The 23,999-nt window shown below is 36.6% G+C and overlaps 1 protein-coding gene across 5 annotated transcripts in view; it reads right to left on the bottom strand.

The window, feature by feature from the left end:
• Positions 1 to 23,999, bottom strand: part of RPGRIP1L (RPGRIP1 like) — a 105,402-nt gene that overhangs the window by 29,917 nt on the left and 51,486 nt on the right. For 4 of the 5 annotated variants that reach the window (XM_077898402.1, XM_077898401.1, XM_077898404.1 and 1 more), the window contains 5 exons: positions 21,037 to 21,227; positions 20,822 to 20,905; positions 16,907 to 17,008; positions 16,271 to 16,424; positions 15,023 to 15,096 (listed from right to left, as the gene is read on the bottom strand). In XM_077898402.1, the coding sequence (XP_077754528.1) occupies positions 15,023 to 15,096; positions 16,271 to 16,424; positions 16,907 to 17,008; positions 20,822 to 20,905; positions 21,037 to 21,227 (605 nt within the window). Of the gene's footprint in view, positions 1 to 12,177; positions 12,286 to 15,022; positions 15,097 to 16,270; positions 16,425 to 16,906; positions 17,009 to 20,821; positions 20,906 to 21,036; positions 21,228 to 23,999 lie in introns of those variants that run through there. The other variant, XM_077898406.1, reaches the window with a different exon arrangement.

Genomic DNA, 23,999 nt, shown 5'->3' with positions numbered 1-23,999 from the left:
GCTACTGGGACCAGCCAATTTATTTTTCAATGTTGGAAAAATACTGGTTGTAGTGTTGCCTCTGGAATCAAAAGTTCAACTAGATTATATATAAAGATTTTGAAGGTTAGGAAGCACTTCAATTGCATAACTGACAACTCCAACTTAGTGTCAGAAATGAACTCAAATTCTCTCCTCTTCCCCAAGCTCATTCATCCTCTGGTGTTTCCTATCTCAGGTGACATCACCATCTCCCTGGTCACCTAAGCCCAGGAGACCTTGGAGTCACTTCTGATATCTCTTTTTTCATACCCACATCATCCTACAGATTACCCATTCTTGTTCATTTTACTTCCTAAATATCTCAATGATTCATCAAATTATTGAAAGCTTATGATATTTCAACATTGTATACACTACTGGGGATATAAAGATAAAATAGGATGTGGTTTATTTTCTCATTTTTATTTCTAGAGAAATTTCTTTAGGTTCTCATCTGATCTGATGGAAGAACTAATTCAACAGCTTCCTAGTATTAAAATGTAGTTTGCTAGAATAACAAGGAAGAAGTCAGAAGGAATCATAAAAGATAACTGGTTGGCAGAACTATAAGCAGATGGACGGCATGAGGCTGTAAATTCAGTGATACAGGAACTATTATCTTGCATATGGTATCACTGGTGTGGTATGTAGTACAGACTCAAAAATTAAGTGGATATACTCTAGAGCTGTAAGAGAGGTGAGGCACTCTTGCTCCTAATCCCTTGTCGGCAGCCTCAACTACTCTTTTTGTGGCCAAAGTCTCTCTCTAAAAACAAATCAGGTATCACCTCTGCTTGAAAACTATTAACCTCCATTCTTGCTGTTTTCCTGGACCAGTGGTGTGCTATTTATATAGCTCAGGTTTGGCATTGAAAAATCTTCTCTATTAGACAAAATTCTACTTATTTTAGGCCCTGGGCCATACATACTGTCCTTTCAGGATAGCATTACTAATCTTCAAGAGCAAGTTGGTTCCTCCACTGGACCGTCATTGTACTTTTCAGTCCCATTATACTGGATTTCTTTTTTTTTTTTTTTTAAGATTTTATTTATTCATTCATGAGAGACACACAGAGAGAGGCAGAGGCACAGGCAGAGGGAGGAGAAGCAGGCTCAAGGCAGGGAGCCCAATGTGGGAATCGATCCTGGGATTCCAGGATCACACCCTGGGCTAAAGGCAGGCGCTAAACGGCTGAGTCACCCAGGGATCCCTATACTGGATTTCTTTACTTACCTGCCTCTCTCACACTGTGAGCTCCTGGAGGCCAGAACTGTCTCTTACCAATCTTCTACTTAACATCCTATCTGGCACATAGTAGGCTCTCAATAATCAGTTAAAGATACAGAGTCAAGGGAGGCTGAATATCTTTTACATATTCACATTATCTTTTGCATATTGCCAGACATAGAGGAAGCTCAATTATTAGTGTTTTCTCTTTTATTTTTTTTTAAAGATTTTATTTATTCATGAGAGAGAGAGAGAGAGGCAGAGACACAGGCAGAGGGAGAAGCAGGCTCCATGCAGGGAGCCCAATGTGGGACTCGATCCTGGAACTCCAGGATCATGCCCTGGGCCAAAGGAAGGCGCTAAACTGCTGAGCCACCCAGGGATCCCCAGTATTTTCTCTTTTCACAAATATTGTGTCTCCCATGTTTCAGTAGGTTGGCGATTAATAGCCATTGAAAAATATACAGAAATCTTGTCGTTCTAGATTTTAGTTAAGTAAGGCTATTTCAAAGACAGGCCAATATTGTGCAATTGAGATGGTAGGTTACTATTATTTCAAGTTTTTTGTATGTTTCAATTTTTCATAATAAAACAACAAAAAAAAGTTCCATTAGGAGACTTGGAAAGGATAACAATATTCAAATGACAAAGCGAAGCCTCTGCAGATAGATGCATAATCATGTCTGATCAGAATCACTAGAACATGACAGGTCTACTTTGGCAGGACCCTAGTAGCCTCCACAAATGGTAAGTTTGCCACACAGCATACATAGGCTTTAGCCTTTTCCTGTTTTTTTTTTTTGTGTGTGTGTGTGTGAGAGAGAGGTAGTGCATGCACGCATGAATGTGGGGGTGTGGGGGTGCAGAGGGAAAGGGAGAGAGAGAGAATCTCCTAAGACTCCACACTGAGTGGGGAGCCCGCCTTGGGATTTGATCTCATGACCCTGAAATCATAACCTGAGCCGAAATCGAGAGTCTAATGCTTAACCAACTGAGCCAACCAGGTATCCCTCCCATTTTCTTTTCTATATGTGTGAATGTTTGTTACTAAGTATGATGTTACTTTTTTTGTCTCCTTCACCAACTGGCCTATTAACTTCCTAGTTAGCAAGATGTTGACATCAGCATATAAAAAGAGCATTTAAAAGTTCTGATTGTGGTAAACAGAAGTCATAGAAGTCACTCAAATAGGAACTGCAAGCAACTTTCTTTTTGTTGTCTGTATAGATGGACACCACATATCATGTGATTGAATGATCTAAAGATGTGATGACAGCTAGTATTACTTGCAGAGAAAAAAAGTTATAGTTCTCATGATTTTGGCTCAATGCCACTATTGCTTCCTGACTGATGTTAATTCACGTTTTAGGCCATATTTTTTCTATAGTATTTACTTAAGCTTTTACTGGCATGCTTGACTTTTTTGTTTTACTTCAGAGGTTCATGTTGAATTCTTCTTTGGTTTTCACCATCAGAGCAACCACACTGGAGCTGAATTGTTAGAGTCCTAAAAATTAATTATACTCGGGGCAGCCCGGGTGGTTCAGCGGTTTAGCACCTGCCTTCAGCCCAGGGCCTGATCCTGGAGACCTGGGATCGAGTCCCACGTCGGGCTCCCTGCATGGAGCCTGCTTCTCCCTCTGCTTCTCCCTCTGCGTCTCTCTCTCTCTCTCTGTGTCTCTCATGAATAAATGGATAAAATCTTCAAAAGAAAAAAAAATTAATTATACCCGACAGCCCTTAAACATAGTATTCCTTAACTGAGAAGGGCCTATGATAAAGGTTTTGCAACTTGTTTCAGTCAATTAGATTTAACTTTAACTCCGGTGAGATTACATGTGAGTTTTATTTCACTCTAAATCTCTACAGTGATTAAGCATTTCTGTAAAATTATATAGAAAATAATTTGGCATATTCAAATACTCAACATCCTAAACAGATGTTACTATTTTGCTGTGTCTGATTCAAACTTTTTTGTTGTTACTGTTGAAGAACTAAAACATTTCAGATGCAGGTAAAGCCCCCACCTCTCCTAGTTCCTTTCTCTCCTTTCTCATTCCCCCAGAGGAAACCAGTATCCTGAAGGTGGTGTGTATCACTCCCAAACATGCCTGAATGTTTTCTACAACATGTGTACAGTGCTGTTTTCTGTTTTTACATTTTATATTAGTGGTACCGTTCTCTATAATTAGTGGTTAACCATTCTGCAACTTGTGTTTTTTTCTCACTCAATACTATAGAGATTGTTCATGTTTATAATTAAAATCTAACTCATTCATATTGTTTTACAGAATTCCATTTATAATGCATATATAATCTATAGTTCACTTATTTCTCTACTGATAATGAAGTTGATCACAATTTTTTGTTATTACACTGTTGTTGCATTGTCTATCCCTTTGTTTTTCTGTATATGTGAGTGATTCTTAGAAGAATTGCTAAGTGACAGATATGAGAAATTCAAATCACTCCCCAAATGGCTACATGAATTTACATGAGTATTATATTTATCACCATAAAAATGTGTATGTATGTGTGTGTGTGTGTAAATAAATACAAATAAAGCCTACCTCTTAGGAGCCATGGTAGGTAGAACTTGGTACTTTTTTTTTTTTTAAGATTTTATTTAGTTAAGAGAGAAACACAGAGAGAGGCAGAAACATAGGTAGAGGGAGAAGCAGGCTCCCTGTGAGAAGCTCGATGTACGACTTGATCCCAGGACCTCAGGATCATGCCTTGAGCAGAAACCAGACTCAACCACTGAGCCAGCCAGGCACCCCAGAACTTGGTAGTTTATAGCAAAATGATACATAACAGAAATGGAAGGTGATGATCTATGTCTATGTCCTTTAAGAACAAAATTTTAATTGGGGTGAGCTCTAAAAAAAGCTCAAAATGTTGGTTCAAACAGTCAAACTCACTGTTGGCACTTACAGGGCCACATGTAAGTGGGGTGAGGTAGCAATGGTTAACGGTGATTCTTACAACTTCCCTTCTTCAGGCTGGAGGTGGGCAGAGTCATTGCAAAAACTCAAATAAAAGTCCTCTCAACTCACACTAGACTCCAAAAAATTCTTATTAGGAATCATATCTGCTCTTCGCACATGTTTTTTTTTTTTTTTTTCGCACATGTTTTGATTGAAAAGTCTTTGGTTTTTTAAAATAACAGCTCTTTATTTTTTTTAAAAACAAATTAATAGCTCTTTAGGAGAAATAAGAGTGAAGAGACACTCAAATTGTTGAGATAACAATGTTTTTAACAAACAAAACCAAAAAGACTTCAGCTTTTATCAATGGCGGTAACTTATCTTTTCTCAAAGGCTCTGTGAAAGACCTATATTGAACAAATATATAAATATTGAAAAGTTCATAATGGAGAAACAAATGGTGCTAGGGATAGGAATACTTATTTTTAGAATATTGTCATGGTATCCCTTATATACCATGTAAATTACTGCACCTATAATGGTCAGCAAATTACAGAAGCTTGTTACCACATGTTCTAAAGCAATGGTTGGAATATTTATTCCTGTCCTAATGCACCTGAGGGATATGACACATTTCCATCATTAACTGTGGCTTACTATGGCAATAATGTGAAGGAAGGAGAGAATTTTAAAAATTACCCTCAATTTCAGGTGATTTTGATATGCCATTCCATTCTCACCATCATTGAAAACAGATGTTATAGTACAGTGGTTCTCAATTCTGGCTGCACATTAGTATCACCGGGGGAGCTTTAAACAAAATTTGGATTTAGCTGATCCGGATGGAGCCGGGCCCTGGCATTTAAAAACACTCTCTAGGTGATCCCGTGTGCAGTCACAGTGAGTAGTACCACTTTTCCCTAAAGTTATTCTCTCTAGCATACCCCAGAATGACCTGAGAGGCTTGATAACACACAGATTGCTGGGACCCAGTCTCTGAGTTTCTGATTCATGAGGTCTGGGGTGGGGTCCAAGAATTTGCATCCTTACAAGTTCTCATGTGATGCTGATGCTGCTGGTTTGGGGACCACATTTTGAGAACCACTGCTCTAAACCAAAAAAGATTGAACCTACATTTGTTGACCCTTTCTAAGATATTTATTAAAAGGCTTCTACAAGGGTAACTTGGTGGCTCACTTGGTTAAGCATCTGCCTTCAGCTTAGGTCGTGATCTCAGGGTCCTGGGATGGAGGCCTAATTCCACCAATTCCTGGCTGCCTTCTCAGGGGGAGTCTGCATCTCTCTCTGCCTTTCCCCCTGCTCCTATACACTTTTTTCTCTCTCTCTCAAAAAAGAATATTTTATTTTATTTTTTAAAATTTATTTATTCATGAGAGACAGAGAGAGAGAGAGAGAGAGAGAGAGAGAGAGAGGCAGAGACACAGGCAGAGGGAGAAGCAGGCTCCCTGTAGGGAGCCCTATGTGGGACTCGATCCTGGGACTCTAGGATCATCCCGTGGGCCAAAGGCAGGCGCTAAACCACTGAGCCACCCAGGGATTCCCCCCAAAAAGAAAATCTTAAAAAAAAAGCTTCCACGATATTAATATTAAACTGTTCTTTAGTTATTTAACATTTTAATGCATAATTAGCCTACAAATTATTTCCTTTCTAGACGCAATCTACACTCATTATTAAAAGTAATCAACAATATAAATCCTAAAAGCAAAGTATAAAAAATTCCTTGTTTTCTCCCAACTCAGGGGTTGGCAATTTTTTGCTGGAAAGGGTCAGCCAGCCAGTATTTTTTGCATTGCAGGTCATATGATGGGTATAGCTATGTTCCAATAAAAGTTTTTTTAAAAAATATTTATTTATTTATTTATTCATGAGAGACACACAAAGAGGCAGAGACACGGGCAGAGGGAGAAGCAGGCTCTCTGCAGGGAGCCCGATGTGGGACTCAATCCCAGAACTTCAGGATCACGCCCTGAGCCAAAGGCAGACGCTCAACCTCTGAGCCACCCAGGTGATCCCCAATAAAAGTTTATTTACAAAAAAGGAGGGCTGGGTTTGACACATGGGCCATAGTTTGCTCACCCCTGTCCTGATCCATGTCTCAGAGAAACTCACTGCTAATGAATGGTGTTTGGATTATACACTTCCAGACATTTTCTTTGCTTATGTAAACCTAAATGGTGTGTCTGTATGCTCATATAAAAATATGTGTATATATATATATATAAAATATTCCCCCTTTTTTGCTTCTTTATAATGGAATTATCAGTGAAGTATAATTTTTTAACCATTAATTTGGCAAAGGTGTGATGTGGGGAAGTGGGGGAATTTTTATACATTGTTATTTTAACCAGAAATGTTTGTATTAACAAAACCTAGTAGAAACTTAAGGTTCTCCCAAAAGGGGCTTATTTAAATAAATATGGTATAGCTGTGCAATGGAATATTATGTATATGTTAAAAGAAATGGAGTATACTGCTATTGGAAAGATGTTCATAGTATATTAGTAAGAGATAATTAAGTAGCAAAACCTAAAAAATAGTTTTGGAAGCGGTTACTACCAGGAGAATAATCCAACATTTCTGGTTTTACCTAAAATATATTTTGAAACCTACTTTATCTAGCTTAAGCTTCTATATGTAAAATTTGGGAGGGACTTATTTTACCCACTGATAGGATATATTTGATTCACTTTTTGTTTTAAATATTTTATTTATTTATGTGTGTGTGTGAGAGATAGCAAGAGAGAGCACAAGCAGAGGAGAAGGGAAGGAAGAGAGAGAGAAAACAGGCTCCCTGCTCAGCAGGGAGCCCCACTGACCATTGGACTCAATTCCAGGACCTTGGGATCATGACCTGAGCCGAAGGCAGATGCTTAACCAACTGAGTCACCCAGGTGCCCTCATATTTGATTCTGAAGTGATTTAATATTTTTTAATACATGAATTCTAAAAGTAGTGAGTTGCTTTATGCATTTTTGCCTTTCAAATCCTTAAAACATCATTATTACAATCACCTGGGAATGCCAGTTCATATTGTTCAAGAGGACCTGGTTCCCAAGTAGAAATGTAATTTAGTCCAATTAAATATGGCAGTTTTTACAAAACTGCTTAGTAGAAACAGAGGAAGATGTAAATATGCAACGCACAGAACAGACCACTGCTCTTTCAGCATGTGAATTCCCATTCTTACCTGTGGGCGCACCTTAAGAAATCTGTGAATTGATGGCCATACATTTTGTTGTGAAAATGGAAGACTCCATTGCTTAAATGATAAAACTACAAACATTTTGCAAGAAGGATTGTTACTTTTTTTTAATGCCATGGCAGATGCAAATTTTTGGTTTTGATGTCTATTTTAAGGACCTAAAACAAGGCTTTTAATCAATGTATTATACATCAAATTGATACTGTTAACTTCTGATTATTCAAATTAATAAAATATTCATAGAGAAATGTCCAAAGTTTTACATTTCTCAGACTCTCCCCCTCTCCCCCCTTAATTATCATGCCTAGAAGCTTTTTAGTAAAAGCAGCAGTCATCAGGCTGACGGAATCTGACAGGCCAGCAAGGCCCAATTACACTGGTGCTCTGTGGCACTTTGATGTCCTGGAAACGAAGAGAGATAGGGGCAAATTGGGTAGCACATTATGTTAATGACTTGATTTAATCCAGCCACTAAACTTTATGTAGCCTGTTAAAAAAGATGCTAACACTAATTATGCCACTTTGGAAAGAAAAGGAGGGGACAAGCATTTCACTCTGACAAAGCGAAGCTCATAAATGTTGTAAATGAAATGAAACAAAATGAAGTAATCTATGATTAATTATACATCACAGACATGAAAAAAAGAGGAAGAACCAAGTAATATGTCTAAGTCCTGGGAAATCTGTTAGATTCCTTTTAAGGATCAACATTTCTAAGAGATAACTAGGAGCTGTGAGATTCTGAATTATGAAAAAAAGAAACTGCGTGATCTTAAAGTGCTTATACAGCGTAGCAGGTAATTCAGATTCACAGTGTAATTGGCATAAATGATACTTATCTAGGACACTACTTCTGGTCTCACTTTTGTGACATTATAGGGTAGAGGCAATTAAAAAAATCTATCAAGTGGGGATAACCACAGAGTAGGGTTCTCTAATTACTTTTTAATTAGTCTCTGTGCCTCTAATCTATTCTTTACATTATTGATAGCATGCTCTTTTAAAATGCAATTCAAGAGTGTAAACTCCCTAAGAGCAAGAGGATTACTTCTCTGCTGCTATATTCTCAGCGCCTAGAAAAAAGCTTGGAACGCAGCAAATGCTAAAGATCTGTTTAATGAGTGAGTGATCTTCCCCCTCCCTTTGGCTGCTCATAGAACTTTAGGATAGACTTCAACCTTCTCAGATGATACAAGGAGTCCTCAATGCTCAGGACATGCCTATCTTTTCAGCATATCCTCCTGAGCCTCCTCAGGTTGCCATAACGTAGCCCATCCTAAAACCATTCTGAATTCCCAGAAAGAGCCATGTTCCACATTCTCTCTAATTCTTAAGCTATCATTCTTTTGACTCTAAAGATCCCTCCATGGCCCTTACTTACTCCTAATCATCTTCAACACTTGGCTCAAGCTTCACTGACTTTAGGAAGTCTTCCTTGATGAGGGTCCCTAATGTACCTGCCTGAATGTTCCCATAGCATTCTGTGCATTCCATTCTCCTAGTGCTAACCACTATGCATTGATTGTGTTTCCCCTGCAGACTGTGACTGCTTTGAGGCCAGGAAAGGCTTCTTTTATGACACACAGTAGATGCTAATGAATGTAGAATTGTGATATTAGAGGACATATTACATAGGATGTGCTTATTAGCACATAAGAGCCATTCAATAATACCTTCCTTCTGATGAGAGCTATGTATCACTGTGCTGAGATTTCTACCTGAAGCAGTTCTTAAAGAAGAGGTAAAGAAAGAAACTAATGAGACACAAGGATTTTTAAGCTTAAAAAAGTTTTTGTGGTACAACACCTTAATGGAAGTTAACATCATCAATCATTGGACAAAATGACACCCTGTGCCTCCTGACATGATACACTGAAAAGGACACAACACTGCTTTTATTGTATTCCCACCATAACATATAAAGGAATATAAGAGGAAAAACAGCACATAAATCCAAATTGAAGGATATTATACAATACAAATGACCTGTATTCTTTAAAAAAATGTTAATGTGAAAGATTCAACATAAAGAAAGGCTGAAACCATCATTATGGATTATAGGGCTAATGAGAGAGGAAAGCTAAATGCAGTGTGCAATATGGATTGGATCCTGGACCAGATTAATCAAATGCTATAAATTATACTACTGGGACAATTGGCAAAATTTTAATAGGGACTGCATATTAAATAGTATTGTATTATTTTTAAAAAAGATTTTATTTATTTATTCATGATAGAGAGAGAGAGGCAGAGACACAAGGCAGAGGGAGAAGCAGGCTCCATGCCGGGAGCCCGATGCGGGACTCAATCCCGGATCTCCAGGATCATGCCCTGGGCCGAAGGCAGGCGCTAAACCGCTGAGCCACCCAGGGATCCCCCAGTATTGTATTATTATCATGAAATATTTAAGGGTAAAGGAGCATGATTTCTGCAACTCGGAAATAATTCAAGAATGTATGTATATATACATCCACAGGTGCACGCATACATATATAGGAGAACCAATGGAAATGATAAATGTAATAAAATGTTAGCAATTGGTGAATGTGCGTGAAGTATATTTAGGAGTTCTTTGTACTAATTTTTCAATCTTTAAAGAAAAAGGTTCCATGTCTCATATTGAATGAATGTTAAAGTAGCACAGAGAAAAACTGGTATAATCACTAGAAAATATGGTAATTCATGATTATGATGATCTTTTGAGGTTTGTTCCTAAGTTTACAGATTAAACTATTTTACTCTATTTGGTAAATAATTTAACAAAACTAAATATCACCTATTAACATAATATACTGGTTAGTACCTTATCCTAAAAGTAGAATTTTTAAAAGCATGTTGGAGGTGATTAAGGGCTACTGAGGCATAAAGCATTGCTTATAGCAGTTGCTTACTTTAAATGATATTCACACATTTGAGAAAGCATCTTAAACCATTATAATAAATCACATTTGGAATGGTAGTCAAGACTGTAGCAGTCGGTAGCAAAGTAACACAAATTACTTTCCCAGGAATAATAAGAAAAAAACTCTAGTTTACTATAAAAGAAAAAATAGATGTGTACATTAGAATTAGTTGGATATTTTAGAGACCTAGTTCTTTCTTTCGCTAAACCTCTTTGTTAAATTGAAGTTCTTTATTCTGTCTTAGTCAAAGGCAATGAACAATTCCACCGAGATGCTAGTGATGTTGCCAATACACATGGTTCCATGAATGAAGGAATTCTCAAGCTCAGCACTATGGACATTTTGGGCCAAAGAGGCTGTGAGTCCTGTGCATTGTAGCATGTTTAGCAGCAACCCTAACCCCTACCTATTAGATGCCAGTAGCAGTCCCTCCCAGAGTGACAATCCAGAATTCCTCCAGACATTGCCAAATGTCCTCTGGGGGACAAGATCTCCCCCAGTTGAGAATCATTTTGGTTTAAGGTGCTATAATTTAGATAACACTTTCCTATACTTTGAAAGTTACTTCTGAGTGATAAATATACTGTTTAGAAAATAAAATTAACTGGGATGCCTGGGTAGCTCAGCGGTTGGGTGTCTGCCTTTGGCTCAGGGCCTGATTCCAGGATCCAGGATCCAGTCCCGCATCAGGCTCCCTGCTTCTCCCTCTGCCTATGTCTCTGCCCCTCTCTGTCTTGTGTCTCTCATGAATAAATAAATAAATCTTAGGATCCCTGGGTGGCGCAGCGGTTTGGCGCCTGCCTTTGGCCCAGGGCGCGATCCTGGAGACCCGGGATCGAATCCCACATCGGGCTCCCGGTGCATGGAGCCTGCTTCTCCCACTGCCTGTGTCTCTGCCTCTCTCTCTCTTTCTCTCTCTCTCTGTGACTATCATAAATAAATAAAAATTAAAAAAAAAATAAATAAATCTTTAAAAAAAAACCCTTACAAAAAAAGAAAATGAACTATTACAATGTCTCTTTAGTATCTACTAGATAAAATCCAAAATGTTTAGCTTCTGCATTGTATCTGAAGTCTTCTATCCTCTTATATAAAAAGGCTGCTCTATAGTTAGTGTATTCCTGACTTCTGAAATGCATATGTATCTCTGCACTAGAAGTGCACATGATTTTCTCTCTGTTATCATATATCCCCATCTTTGAGATGTCATTATTGAAACAGAACACTCCCTCTTACTGTGTGATTGGCCATAACAGAATGGATCAAGAGTATACAACTGAATAAGGATGGATGCAATCCAGTGGCTTTGCATGACTAATTAGATTTTTCTCTTTGGGGCTGGGCAGTTTTGTGTGGCTATCTTTGGGCAATAAACAAGGAAAGCAGTGAAAGTCAGCTTAAAATTAGAAAAAGTAGACATATTGCTCACAAGAGGACAGGTGGGCCAGCTCTGGGCATATCTTCCCTAAAGTCTACTGAAGAGTCACTTAAATTTCTCCTTCCTCTGAATTTCCTTAATTGGTGACAAGATTATCAGCAAGTCACTTTATCACTTAAAAGCTCATCTGAAAAAATGAGAAGGGGGCTAGAAAACAGCTAAGTATTCTTTACCTCAACTATCTATTACATTAATTATTGGTACTATACCTCCTGGGGTGCCTGGGTGGCTCAGTGGTTGTTCTGGGGTCCTGGGATTGAGTCCCATATCAGGTTCCCCCTAGGGAGCCTGTTTCTTTCTCCCTCTGCCTATGTGTCTGCCTCTCTCTGTGTCTCTCATGAATAAATAAAATCTTAAATAAAAATGATTGGTACAATCTCTTGACATTGTTTTAAATTGTAATTTAACAGTTGAATAACTACTTAACTTTTCGTGAACACATCTTCCCAATTAATGTACATGTTCCCTGAGGGCAGGGCCAGAATACATTTACTTCCTTAGGAGAAGTGATGACAAACTGCAGACACTGAATCCAAAGGAGTCACTGCATAATGACAAGAGAGATGAGTGTTGTTTGTACTTTGACTAAATACATCCCTTAGTACCTATCTTCTTAGACTCCAGGACTGATTCAGTATCTTAGTTCTCATATTCTTATGTTCAAAAGGCTAAATTATATAGGTACCCCAAAATCCTGATGAAGTAGGCAAAGTCTTCCAGAAAAACTACTGATACATGAGAAAGAAATATCTGATTCAGACATGTAGGCTTACTACTCTTGATGTAATGAATGAGAGTTCTTAATAAAATGATGTGATAGTTAAATTTTTAAAAGATTGACTGATTTGAGAGAGAGGGAGAGCACACCAAGTGAGAGCAGGGAGGGGGGCACAGGGGAAAGGGGAAGCAGATTCCCCACTGAGCATGGAGCCCAACATGGGGCTTGATCTCACAACTCTGAGATCATGACCTGAGCCAAAACCAAGAATCTGACACTTAACCAACTGAGCCACCTGGGAACCCCTGATAGTTACTTTTATCTGGTAACTTGACTGGACCACTTGATTTTCAGACTTTTGGTCAAACAGTATTCTAGGTGTGTCCTTCTGGGTGTTTCTGGATAAGATTAACATTTGAATTGTTAGATTGAGTAAAGCACACTGCCCTCCCTAAAGTGGATGGGGGCCTCCTCCAATCAACTGAAGACCAGAATAGAACAAAAATGCTGAGAACTCCTCTTGTCTGATGGCCTTCAGATGTAACACTGGTCTCTTCCTGACTTTGAACTTGAACTGAAACACTGACTCTGTTTAAGTCTCGAACCTACCTGCTTTCCAGCTAGAACTTATGCCATTGGCACTCGAAGTTTTAAAGTCTTCAGAATCAGACTGGAACCACACCATTGACTTTCCTGGGTCTCCAGCTTGCTGAATGTAGATCCTGAGACGTCTCAGTCTCCATAACCATGCAACTCAATTCCTTACATCTCTTGATATGTACATATTTATTCATGTTATCTTATTGGTTCTGTTTTCCTGGAAAACCCTAATACAAATGGCTATGAAGCTAAATCCCACACAAGGGGCCCATTTTCCCTTTGATTCCCATTTTCAAAAATTTCTAATAGAGAGCAGAGAATTTCTATGCATTAGTTTGATAAATAATTTAACAATTTCAAGTTTGATAAAGCAAAAAAGCTAAACTGAATTGAACTAAACGTATCATTAAAAGTCTATAGGCAATCATATTCAGGATTCCTTCCTTCCTTGATTTACTGATTTTGAACAATAAAGATTCCATATATCAGGATGGCATGGGTCAGGTAATAATTAATAATAATGACAATAAAACACTGGACAGATGAACTGTTTGTATTTGTCAATCATCTGTTTGTATTTGGATCTGTTCTGCAGAGAGGTTAAGCTAAGAATTTTAAGAGTTGAAAGAAGTGTTCTAATTCTTATCCATAAAGTAGAAATTCTAAAAAAAGGAGTACAATGAATCATTTCAGGAAAATTAATGGATAGAAAAAGCTAGGGCCTTTCTACTTTACTAACGTTTTCTTTATAAAATCTACCCCCCTCTTAAAATAAAAAATGCTCTGGTAAGTGGTATATTTCCCATATAAAGTATACTTATAGAAGATAAATTACCTTCTATGAAGGTTTAATATTTTGGCAGAAATTAAATAACTTTAATAGTTTATCAGGGACATCTTTAACATATGAATGAATTCACATTTGCAAGTATTATATTTTTAAATGCAATATCCCATTTTCAATTCCTAAAGCTCAGATTGGAATTTTAAAAAAGATTTTATTTATTTATTTGAGAGAGAGAGAGAGTGCACAAGCAGGTGGAGGAACAGAGGCAGAGGGACAAGCAGAGTTCCTGCTAAGCAGGGAGCCCGATGAGGAGCTCACTCCTAGGACCCTAAGATCATGACTTGAACTGAAGTCAGACGTTTAAGTGACTGAGCCACCCAGGCATCCCTCATATTAGATTGAATACATCTTTGTATAATCATTCTGAAAAGGAGTCAGGGAAGTCAACTGTTTTTAGCAAGTAACTATTTTTTTTTTTAAGATTTTATTTATTTATTTATTTATTTATTTATTTATTTATTTATTTATTTATTTATTTATTATTTTTTTATTCATGAGAAACAGAGAGAGAGAGAGAGAGGCAGAGACACAGGCAGAGGGAGAAAAGCAGACTCCCTGAGGAGAGCCTGATGTGGGACTCAATTCCAGATCCTAGGATCATGACCTGAGCCAAAGGCAGACACCCAACCATTGAGCCACCCAGGCATCCCAGCAAGTAACTATTTTTTTGTTTTTTAAGATTTTATTTATTTATTCATGAGAGACACAAAGGGAGAGAGAGGCAGAGACACAGGCAGAGGGAGAAGCAGGCTCCATGCAGGAGCCTGATGTGGGACTCGATCCCAGGACTCCAGGATTAGCCCTGGGCCAAAAGCAGGCACTAAACCGCTGAGCCACCCAGGGATCCCCCCCCCCCAGCAAGTTAACTATTAAAGCTGCTGATGACAAGTATTGTTAACATGTAAGCAAAAATAACACGTTATGATCCATTATGTAATGAAACTACCTATGAATTTTTTTTTGTACTAGATGATTACATGGGTAAGATTGTGAGAATACATTAAAATTTTCCCAGAAATATTTCTGCCTTAAGATTTTCATGTATGAAGACTGATACACTATTAAGGAAAAGCAGCTTTATTCTGTAACACTTCTAGCTGGCATCAAGCTACTGACCTGTTTGATATTCTTGGAGATAGGAGCTGGAATAATACACTCATCACTGTCAGATGCTGATCTGTCTTCCTCCTCTGTTAAAAAATAAAAATTTAGTGGTTCAAGTCTGTTTAACCAATTATATTTATACCTTGTGAAATGGAGCGAAATAAGAATATGTTATAAGGATGATCTTAAAAGGAGAATATGATAATCATGGCTAGACCTTTCTTAGCAGCAAAGATATTTTCTTTTACATTATATTGTAGAAAGAGAAAAAAAAATGATGAAAAACTCCTAGTTTAGTTTTAGTAGAAACATAATATAGCTTGCTCTGAAATTCAAAAATAATCTTTTCAAAGAGAAGGACAGGGTAATAGGTGTTTCCTTATAGCCTAACCAACTATATTGTGCAAAAACCAAGTTATTCTTAACTATTATGTAGAAACATATTTAAAATTTTGCAATTTTATTGTGGCAAAATTGCCATATGATAAACTGCACATATTTAAAGAGAAAAATTTGATACTATGATATACGTATAATTTGTGAACATATCTGTCACCCTGTTAAGTATTCTTATGCTCCCTTGTAATCTACTCCTTTTCTATATCTCTGTATTCCCTAAGCACCACCTAAGTGCTGTTACTCTTGTTGCCTCTTCTAGATATTTATATAAATTAAACCCTGTTAAGAGTTGTCTTCTTTGTCTGAATTCTTAGTTTTAATTTTTAAAAAGTTAATTTCTCTAGAATAATTCAGATGATAGTACAAAACCCAAAGAGAACATAAAGCCGCTTAAAATATAAACTGGGAACATGGTCAGCAGTAAGACTTGCATTCATTACACTGTGGCATTCCAGGTTGAGAAAAGAAGGTGTGTGGGCAGCCCGGGTGGCTCAGCAGTTTAGTGCCACCTTTGGCCCAGGGCCTGGATTGAGCCCTACGTCAGGCTCCCTGCATGGAGCCTGCTTATTCCTCTGCCTGTGTCTCTGCCTCCCTCTCTCTCTCTCTCTCTGTGTCTCTCATGAATAAAAAAGTAAAATCTTTAAAAAAAAAAAGAGAGAGAAAGAGATAAGAAGGTGTGCAACAATTCCAGCTGTCAGTAGCTAACTGGACTGAATTGTGTCTCATGTTGGTCATGAAATAGGTTATCATGGAGTAGATCCACTGTTACATGAAGATGTCCTAGGAGGCATGCTCTAACAGATTTTAAAAAAAGCACAGAATTAAGTAAATAATATTAATTTAAGAAAGGGAAAAAATCACCTTCTGGTTCCAATTCCTCAGTTATTTCTGTTTCATCTTCAGAAGAAGTCCAGCTTTGATTTGCAACCTGGCCCTCAGATAGGAAGGACACATCATCATCTTTTCCTTGTTGTATTTTCTCTTTTACCTTAACTTCACTGCTTTCTTGAGAAACCTGAAGAAATACAAGCACACTGATACACTCACTGTTCCTTAGATCACATGTGTGTGGACTTGCTGAAGCACCTCAGAAAGCATGTAAGGCTTGAGACTTAAATATACAGACAGGCATTATATGTAAGTGAGTCATTAGAAAAACTATCATTAAAATTGCACAGAAAAATGGATAAATGAAAACATTATTATAGGCCAAGAATGAAAAATGCATTAATATCAAATTAATTTTTGATTATTAAAAAAATCATTATCAAAATGAATTTTACATTATTACTCTAATTCATATATTTATTTGTTAGCTGCTAATATCAGCATAATTGTAGCTGATACAACACTGGTCATGTTTTGATTTTTCTGTTCCCATGAAGTTATACACAAAAATATGATCAATGCTATGAATTCTTGATCCATGATAATACAAAGACAATCTTTTAGGAACCAAATTAAACCTTTCAAAATAATTTTAATTCAAACCCATACCTCAGGAATATGTGAAAGAGCTGGCATATTAGTTTCTATTTCTGGTGTATGCTCCACTTCTGATGAAATTTCCTTCACATCTTCAGGAGGAATAGATATTTCCTTTTATTGATGTAAAAACATGCATATATGTTACTTTATATTTATTACTAAATCCCAAATGATCCTAAGACTTATATATAGAGAGAAGAGTAAATACAGTAGTTATCTGTATGACCCTAAATTTAGTGTATTTCCGTAAAATGGTTGATAGTTATGGTATATATATGTAATTTAAGAACTGCTAAGTGTGGGGTGCCTGAATGGCTCAGTGGGTTAAGCACCTGCCTTTGGCTCATGATCCCACAGTCTTGGAATGGAACCCTACATTGGGCTCCCTGATCAGTGAGGAGTCTGCTTCTCCCTCTCCCGCTGCGGCTCTCCCTGCTTGTGCTTCTTCTCTCTCTCTGTCAAATAAATAAATAAAATCTTAAAAAAAAAAAAAAAAGAATTCCAAGTATCATTCATTGAAGCATTGTTTATAATTGCAAAAAAAGTGAAAACAATGCAAATGTCCAACAGTATAGGATTAAGTAAAATATGGTATATACAAATACCTGAGTTCTTTGCAAACATGAAAAATTTGATAATGTAGATCTGTACTTACTGACACTGAAGAGAGTGCCCAATACAGTTTTGAGTAATAAAGCTATTTACAGAAAAATATACATAGTTTTATATTGTTTTGTTAAAAAACAAACATGCAATGTGCATATTCCCATGGGAATAAGTATGGAAGGAAATTCACTAAAATTCTATCTCTGATATATTGATTTGGAAAAATTTAATTTTTAATTTTTTTTTGCTTATTTGTATTTTCTAATATTTCTAAGATGATTATACATTTTTCATGTAATTAAAAATTGCATATGCTAAGATACATAATGTCTATGATCAACATTATTTTTTAACTGTATAAAATATCAATTTCTAGTCAACCATTTTCCAGGATTCATAAACTGATGTGTATTTTTAAAATACAGCTTATGATTTTTGCTATTTTATTTATTAATTTTTTAAAAAAGATTTTATTTCTTTATCATGAGAGATAGAAAAAGACAAAGACATAGGCAAAGGGAGAAGCAGGCTCCCTGTGGGGCACTAGATGTGGGACTTGATCCCAAGACCCCGGGATCATGACCTGAGCCGAAGGCTGATGCTCAACCTCTGAGCCCCCCAGGCACCCCATTTTTGCTATTTTAAAAGTAAACATGTCCAATATAGAAAATGGGAAAGATAAACCAGAAATCAAAAGAAATTAATATAAATCCATATTCTTATTACCCAATGATAATATCCATTAATAAGAGATCATCAGTCAAGACGTCTGATTGACTGAACCATCCAGGTGCCCTTTATGATTAATTTTTAATGCAAATAAAAAACTTTCTTGGTTACATAGTGGGAATTATACTACAAATACAATATATACTGTTACATTTAAAAAACCTCAATATTACAACATAAAATTTTCTCCTAGTATGACACTTCGGGTAAACATCATAGTTAATAAATATTGTATTAAAATGAATGGATGTAGGGACGACTGGGTGGCTCAGTGGTTGAGCATTTGTCTTTGGCTCAGGGCATGATCCTGGGATCTGGGATGGAGTACCACATCGGCTCCCTGTAGGGAGCTTGCTTCTCCCTCTGCCTATGTCTCTGCCTTGCTGTCTCTTTGTGTTTCTCATGAGTAGACAGACAAATCTTTAAAAAAAAATGAATGAATGTATCATAATTTAATGAACCATTTTACTGGTGTTGGACATTTAACTAGATCACTATTTTCAGCTATTGTGATCACATTCCAACACATATCTCTGTGTATGTCTTTTTTATGTTTATGATCATTTACGTAGAAATCTGGCTACTTATGTTCGAACCCCAGATCTAATATTTTACCTGAGCAGTTACTTTTCTTTTGTATATTTTTTTTATTGGAGTCCGATTTGCCAACATATAGCAAGCATAACACCCAGTCCTAAGCAAGTCACTTAAGCTCTGTTCATATTACTCCTGATTTTTTTTTGAAGATTTATTTTTATTTTAGAGAGCAAGAGAGAGAATATGCAAGTAGGGGAGGGGCCATGGGAAAGGGAGAGAGAGAATCTCAAGTTGACTCTGCCCTGAGTGCAAGCCCAACATTCAACATGGGGCTTGATCTCACAACCCTTGAGATCCTTCACTGACTAAGGCACCCAGGTGCCCCTTACTTTCCTGATCTTTCAATGGGAATAATTCTAATATGATCATAAGGTTGTTGTGAGGATTAAATGATTTTGTGGACATATAGAATTTAGTTCAGTGTCTGACACATAATGAGCACTCAATAAGTGTTAGCTATTTAACACTGCCTGAATAATTATTATTGAATTCATTTATTTAGCACATATATATTAAAAGCACTGTATATGCCAGATATTATTTTAAACTCTAAGGAGAAAATATATTTTTATTTTTAATTATTTTTATTTTTTAAAGATTTTATTTATTTAAGAGAGCGAGCAAACACATGAGTGGGGGTAGGATGGGGTAGGGGAGGAGCAGTGGGAGAGGGGAAGCAGACTCCCTGCTAAGCAGAGAGCCTGATGTGGAGCTCAATCCCAGGACCCTGAGATCATGACTTGAGCTGAAGGCAGACACTTAATGGACTGAGCCACCCAGGTGCCCTGAGGAAAAAAAAAAATTAATCTGGGTGATGGTTACACAAGTGTGTACATAGGTAAAAATTCATTGAGCTCTATGCTTAAGTTTTGTGTCCTTTAACTATTTAAGAGTTATATCTCAATTACAAGGAAAAAAAAATATTTTTAAAGTCCAAAAGAGATGATGGGGACTTGAGTGGTGATAATGGAGATGATGTGAATACAGGGTATATTTTCAAAGTATAGCTGACAGGTGGATGAACTGGTGGATGAACTGGTTGTAGGATGTGAAAAAGAGAATGACAAAGGAATGCCTTCAAAATTTCATGACTGTGAAACTGAGTGAATGATTAATCATTTACTAAGAATGGGAAACAATGAAAGAAACATTTTAGAAGAGGGCTGTGAAGTCACATTTGGTTTTTGACATGTTAAGTTTAGATTCCTATTACACATCCAGGACATATGAAATAAGCAGGAAGGAAATAAATTTGGAATTTGAGATCAAGACTGAAGGTAATAAATATGAGAGAGATTGTATCTAGATGTTTAACACTATGAGACTGGGTAAGACCTCTGAATGTAGATACAGAGTGAGTAGAAGTCTAGGTCTGCAGTGAAACTGCTGAGGCAACTTGACAATAGAAGATTTGGTATAGGACAGTGAGAAGAATAACGGGTAAAGCTGGAGAGAAACTAGAAAGATACAGTGTTCCAGAAGCTAAGTAAAGAGGGAGCAAGTAAAAAAAAAAAAAAAAAAAGAGGGAGCAAGTATTCCACTGTGTCGAATGTTACTGGGAGGCAGAAAACTGACTACTGGATATGGCAAAATCAAAGTATTGGTGACCTTAGCAAGAGTGGTTTTAACTGAGGATGAATTTTGACTAGCATGAGTTCAAGAAACAGTGTGAAGAAAGGGAAACAGAATTAGGACTTTCTGAAGAGGTTTCTTCCCATCCCCCACTACCCCCGCCCCCCAATAAATGGGGGCAGAGAATTAGAGCAGTAGCTGGAGTTACAAATGGAGTCATAGGAGGGTTTAGATCAAAAACTATTAAGAGTTAACATTTATACACAATGCCAAATTATAAAGCCAACATTTAAAGGAAAAAGAAGTATTTTATTTACTAGTTTCCTTTGAAATCAGGTAGAGTATACTACACCTATATCATTTATTTAAAATATTTGGTATGCGAGAAAAAAATCATTATTTTCAGTGGTTACTACTTACAGAACTCTGATGTGGTGTGATATCCACAAAAGACACTTTCTTATCTACAGGTGTTAAACGCCGCCTTGGTTTAGGTGTTGGTGCCTAAGATAAATCAATATGTCAAACTGAGTATCATGAACATATACTTAGATAAGACTTCAGCTATTTTTTCTTTCTTTTTTTAAATACTATTTCTTAAGTTCTATAGGAAATTCAAAGTCACTGCTACTCACAACAACTAATGTGCTAACAGAGGATGCTGGAGGTGCTCTTTGAACAACTTCTGACTCTTCTTGGCGTATAAAATTTCCTAAGTCTTTAGTTGTTATAGATCCACTTGGTGGAAGGTAAGCAAATTTCCATTTCAATATAACATGAATGGTTCCTGCAGGATGCTTTTTATGATCTGTTAACTCAAACATTCCTGTCAAGTTACAAAAATAATTTTAATAAATGCCAGAGTATTACCATAAGAATTAAAGAAGAACAAAGAGAACTACCCACAACTTTAAAAATAATTTTGGTTTTTACTCACACCTCAAATGGCTTAGAGAATAAAGACAAAATAATCTGATAGGTTCATCTCTGAAGCACATTGCTTTCAGAACTTGAGGCCTCACTGATAATATTGATTCCAAGATGAGAAAATTAACTTATAAATATTTTAATTCACTGAAATTAAATTCAGAGATTACTCAGAACTTTTAGCCTTCCTCTAAGACATTATTTGGGTTATAGCTCAAGTATCAACCTTCTTTTGCCTTAAATATTCTTGCAAAAGACTTGTCTCTATAGAAAAATATATTAAAACCTCACAATTTAAAATAATTTATGTATCTAAGGAAGTCTTCATATTACCATAGGATTTTATCATAATTTTAACATATTTCACTGGGATTTGTTAAATTACTCCAAATTAATAGTAGCACAGCAAAAAAAAAAAAAAAAAAAAAAGTCTAGAAAATAAACAAAATGCCCAAAACGGCAATAAGAGTATCACCTAGCTTGTAACTGTAATACAGAGTCACAAATTTTAGTCATCGCACTAAATTTTTCAGTATGAAAAATTCCAGACTTGAAGATAGCAAATCTATATTTCAAGTATAATGGTTGTTTAGGAGTAGTATCCTTTACGTGGTCCTCAAATGTTTGACACATCTTTTAATGGCTGGCTGGGAAAGAGCCACAAAACAACTCTAGACTTTAGAACAAAAGAATATAGATAGAACATAAGGAGTTGATAAACTTCTATTATAGGCATGGGTGGGACTTCCAGAGTGGCTGAGTGAAGAGCTCAGTAAATCCTTCCCACAAAAAGAATGACAAGATAAAACTGGACAAAATGATCAAAAACAACCATTCAAGGGCTCTGGAAATTAAAAAAAGGTATACAACAAATTGAGAACATATTGATGAGAATCTACAGAAACTCAGTAATGGGGATCCCTGGGTGGCTCAGCGGTTTAGCGCCTGCCTTCAGCCCAGGGCATGATCCTGGAATCCCGGGATCAAGTTCCGCATCAGGCTCCCTGCAAGTAGCCTGCTTCTCCCTCTGCCTGTGTCTCTGCCTCTCTGCCTCTTTCTCTCTCTCTGTGTCTCTCATGAATAAATAAAATCTTAAAAAAAAAAAAAAAAAGAAACTCAGTAACAACAGACTCTATTAAAAGTCAGAACAGACTCTATTAAGCTACTTCCCTGGCTGACCATGAGACTTGCAGACTGCCTGAACTTTGAAAAACAATTACCCAACAAGTACACTAACCCACAAAGGGTGGAAGCCTATCAGCTCAAGGTATTAAGTACAACCTATGACCAATCAATGATAAATAAAAACTTAGCAGAGACATCAGTAGGTACAGTGAGTGGAAGATACGAAATTAGTTCAGGCAAGTTACCAAGCAAAAACAGCAAGAGAAGCACCCTGTGGAGTAGGGGAGGGTTGAAATCTAGAGTTGCTATAATATAGTATCCTAAATGTCCAGTTTTAAACAATAACAAAAAATCATGGCACATGTGGAAAAACAGGAGTGTATGCTGCATATATAGGAAAAAAGGCCATCAATAGACGCCTTCTAGAAGTGTTACACTTCAATAGACGCCTTCTTGGTGTTACACTCAGCAGACAAAAACATCAGAACAGCTATTATATGTTCAAATAATTTAAATAAATGATATTTAAAGAATTAAAGGAAAATGTGATGACAATGGCTTATAAAACAGAGAATATAATAAAGAGCAATTTTATAGAAAATAACTAAATAGAAATTCTGGAATTGAAATTACAATTACGAAAACAAAAAAATTCTGTAGGGGGGCTCAATAGGAGATTTGAGCTAGCAGAATGAATCAGTGAACTTGAATACTGACCAGTAGAGATTATCCAATATGCAGAGAGAACATGGAAAAAAATGAATAGAGCTTCGGAGATCTGTGGGACACCACAGATATACATGCAATGGGAATTCAAGAGAGAAAGGGATGAAAAGAACAAAAGAAATAACAGCACAAAACTCCCTAAATTTTGTACATAACATTACCTTACACATAAAGAAGCTCAACAAATTCCAAGTAGGATAAACACAGTGGGATCCAAACCTATACACATCACGGTCTGTTTAAAGAAACACACACGCACACACACACACGAAAATCTTGAAGACAGTATCAAGTACAAGGGAATCATATTAAGAGCTGATTTCTCGTTAGAAACAATGCATGCCAGAAATTAGTTACCTGATGTACCCAAAGTGCAAAAGAAAAAAATAACTGATGACTAAGAATATTATACCTGGTAAGACTATCCTTTAAAAAATAAAAGCAAAATAAAGACATTCCTAGATAAAAATTGAGAGAAGTCATTACTAGCAGACCTGAATTACAAGACATATTAAAGGAAGTTCTCTAGGTTATAAGGAAGTGATACCAGATGGTAACTCAAATCAACATAAAGGAATAGAGACCAACACAAATAATCACATAGGTAATTATGAAAGACAGTGTAAATATGTTTTTTGTCATTTCTTAACTGATTTAAAAGATAACTGCATAAAACAGTAATAGCAAAATTATATTGTTGAGCTTACATAAAGATAAAAAGTATATGGTAATAATAGCACAAAGGAGAAAGAGGCAGTGGAGTTATATTGGAGTACGGAAATAATGCCAGACAGAAACGCAAATCCATAGGAAGAAATAA

The sequence above is a fragment of the Canis aureus genome, chromosome 5 (genome assembly GCF_053574225.1).
Source record: "Canis aureus isolate CA01 chromosome 5, VMU_Caureus_v.1.0, whole genome shotgun sequence".
Lineage (NCBI taxonomy): Eukaryota > Metazoa > Chordata > Mammalia > Carnivora > Canidae > Canis > Canis aureus.
This window is presented reverse-complemented; position numbering and strand designations above follow the sequence as displayed.